Below are 1907 nucleotides of genomic sequence, written 5' to 3' on the forward strand. Positions count from 1 at the left end.
CGAGATGGAGGATGGCTCGGTGGGCGAGGGAACCGGAAGCGGAGGCGGCGGCAACGGTTGCGCCAAGGTCTGGGGGCGCACCACGCCTTCGTAGAGGGTCGCGGTTTCGGCGAGGTGATGGTGACGCATGCTGATCTCGTAGCCCGGTCGATGGAGCTGCGGCAACAGGTTCAACCACAGGGACATCTTGTGGCCCCTGTAATGCGACCGCATCTCCGTGCTGCGACCGGCCTCCAGGTAGAGCTGATTTATCGAGTCGTACGAATCCCAGAACGGAGGGCTGGTAGGGAGCCCGTCCGATCCCGATGTGAGGGGGCTCGCTCCGTTCGGATCTCTGAAACACGTCAATTCTCTCTTTCCATCGATCGTCGCGTTTTGGAGCAGCCGAGCCAACTTTTCCTTACATTTCGTACGATAGCGTTTAATTTCGATTCGATCGTAGCAGTGAAAACAATAAATAAAAAATTTACGGGTTTAACTGAATGAGTATATTTAATTATTATACGTGATTTCGCGTATCTGTTCGCAAAACATTCGAAATAAAGTATCGAAGAAAAACAAATAGCTACCAATTATGAATGTTGCTGGCAACATTATAAAATTTCAATGAGCTTTAAATTCTATAACAGATTAATCCTAACAGGAAACGTCCTACTATATACGTATGTGTGAGAATGAAAGAGAATTTCTATAAAACCTCTAATCTCTCTATCTAATCTCGAAGACGAAGCCTCGTTACGTTTTGCAAGACAAGGAAGTAGTTTCGAATTGTTGCTACAGCGAAAAAAGCGAGCCAATTTGTTTGTGGTGAAAAAAAATTCCTACCAAAAGAAACAATCATCTCTCCCTTTCTCTCTATACGTTTAATTATTTCACCGGGAACCGATACCCGGTTTCCCATTGTCCCATTCGTAGAGGCGACGAAGAACGAGAAACTGGAACGGAAATTGCGTTTCGAAATTGAGTTGGCCGGACGGCCGGCTTTCTCTTCCTAACACTAGCCAGGTGTCCCATATCAATCGCGTTACGCGATTTTCTAACCGAAAATTTTCCCTGCCTCGATGAAAAATAATCCTGTCCTTTCAACCCCTTCTCTCTTACGGGAGAGGGAGAAAGGAACGAAAGGATCGAAATCGAAAGGGTTACGAATCCTCGAGAAACTACTCGCAATTATCTCTAATTACTGGAACCACTGTTCCAATCTTTGGAATCGAGAAGTGGAATTTTAGATTACGGTTGAATTGATTTTAATGATCGTTAAGAAGCGATGGCGCAAGGTGGAAACTTTTTGGCGGAACGAGAAGTAAATCTTGGTCGCGAGTTTCTGAAGTTTTAAGGGGAATAGTTTGACGAATAGGAATGGAATTAAAGGGGAGGGAAAAAAGGATCGAACGGTATCCAAAATTACGATTCGAAATGATCCGATTAATAATATTCCCAGGATTGTAATTTCTAATGGGAAATCGGGATCGATTTCACTTGGAATCCAATTCCAAGAGAGATCGGAATCCAAGGAAAGCCAGAAACACGTCATATCAAATTATACGTCTAGCTTTAATCCAATAATCATTACTCCAGGACAGGAGGAACGTCTAACTTTGCCTAATATTCGATTCGGCAAATCCACCGGCACGTAACAAGAAACTAGCCCCCTCCACCTCCCCCCCTCATTGCAAGTTTCCAACTTCGCGCCGACTACACCGCCATTTACTTCGTTATCCGGATTCCTAGCAATCCCGCCTCGATTTCCCCATATTTCCGCGAACGGCGCCACGCTTCGGTGATCGCTGCAAACTTCGAGTCGATCTTTCTTCTAATTTTAACTTCTTCCAGAACAGAACAGATCCTTAAAAATTTTTAACGTTTCCTGGAAACAAATCGAATCAATTTTTTCCTTTTTTTTTTTT

General features: G+C 44.3%; 1 protein-coding gene across 1 annotated transcript in view; it reads right to left on the reverse strand.

Moving 5' to 3' along the window:
• The window catches only part of LOC102680829 (neuroligin-1-like), a 34733-nt gene that overhangs the window by 1150 nt on the left and 31676 nt on the right, over positions 1-1907 (reverse strand). The window contains exon 7 of the mRNA XM_031509729.1: positions 7-334. Within this exon, the coding sequence (XP_031365589.1) occupies positions 7-334 (328 nt within the window). The remainder of the gene's footprint in view (positions 1-6; positions 335-1907) is intronic.

Source organism: Apis dorsata, unplaced genomic scaffold (genome assembly GCF_000469605.1).
Source record: "Apis dorsata unplaced genomic scaffold, Apis dorsata 1.3 scaffold_2, whole genome shotgun sequence".
NCBI classification, from domain to species: domain Eukaryota; kingdom Metazoa; phylum Arthropoda; class Insecta; order Hymenoptera; family Apidae; genus Apis; species Apis dorsata.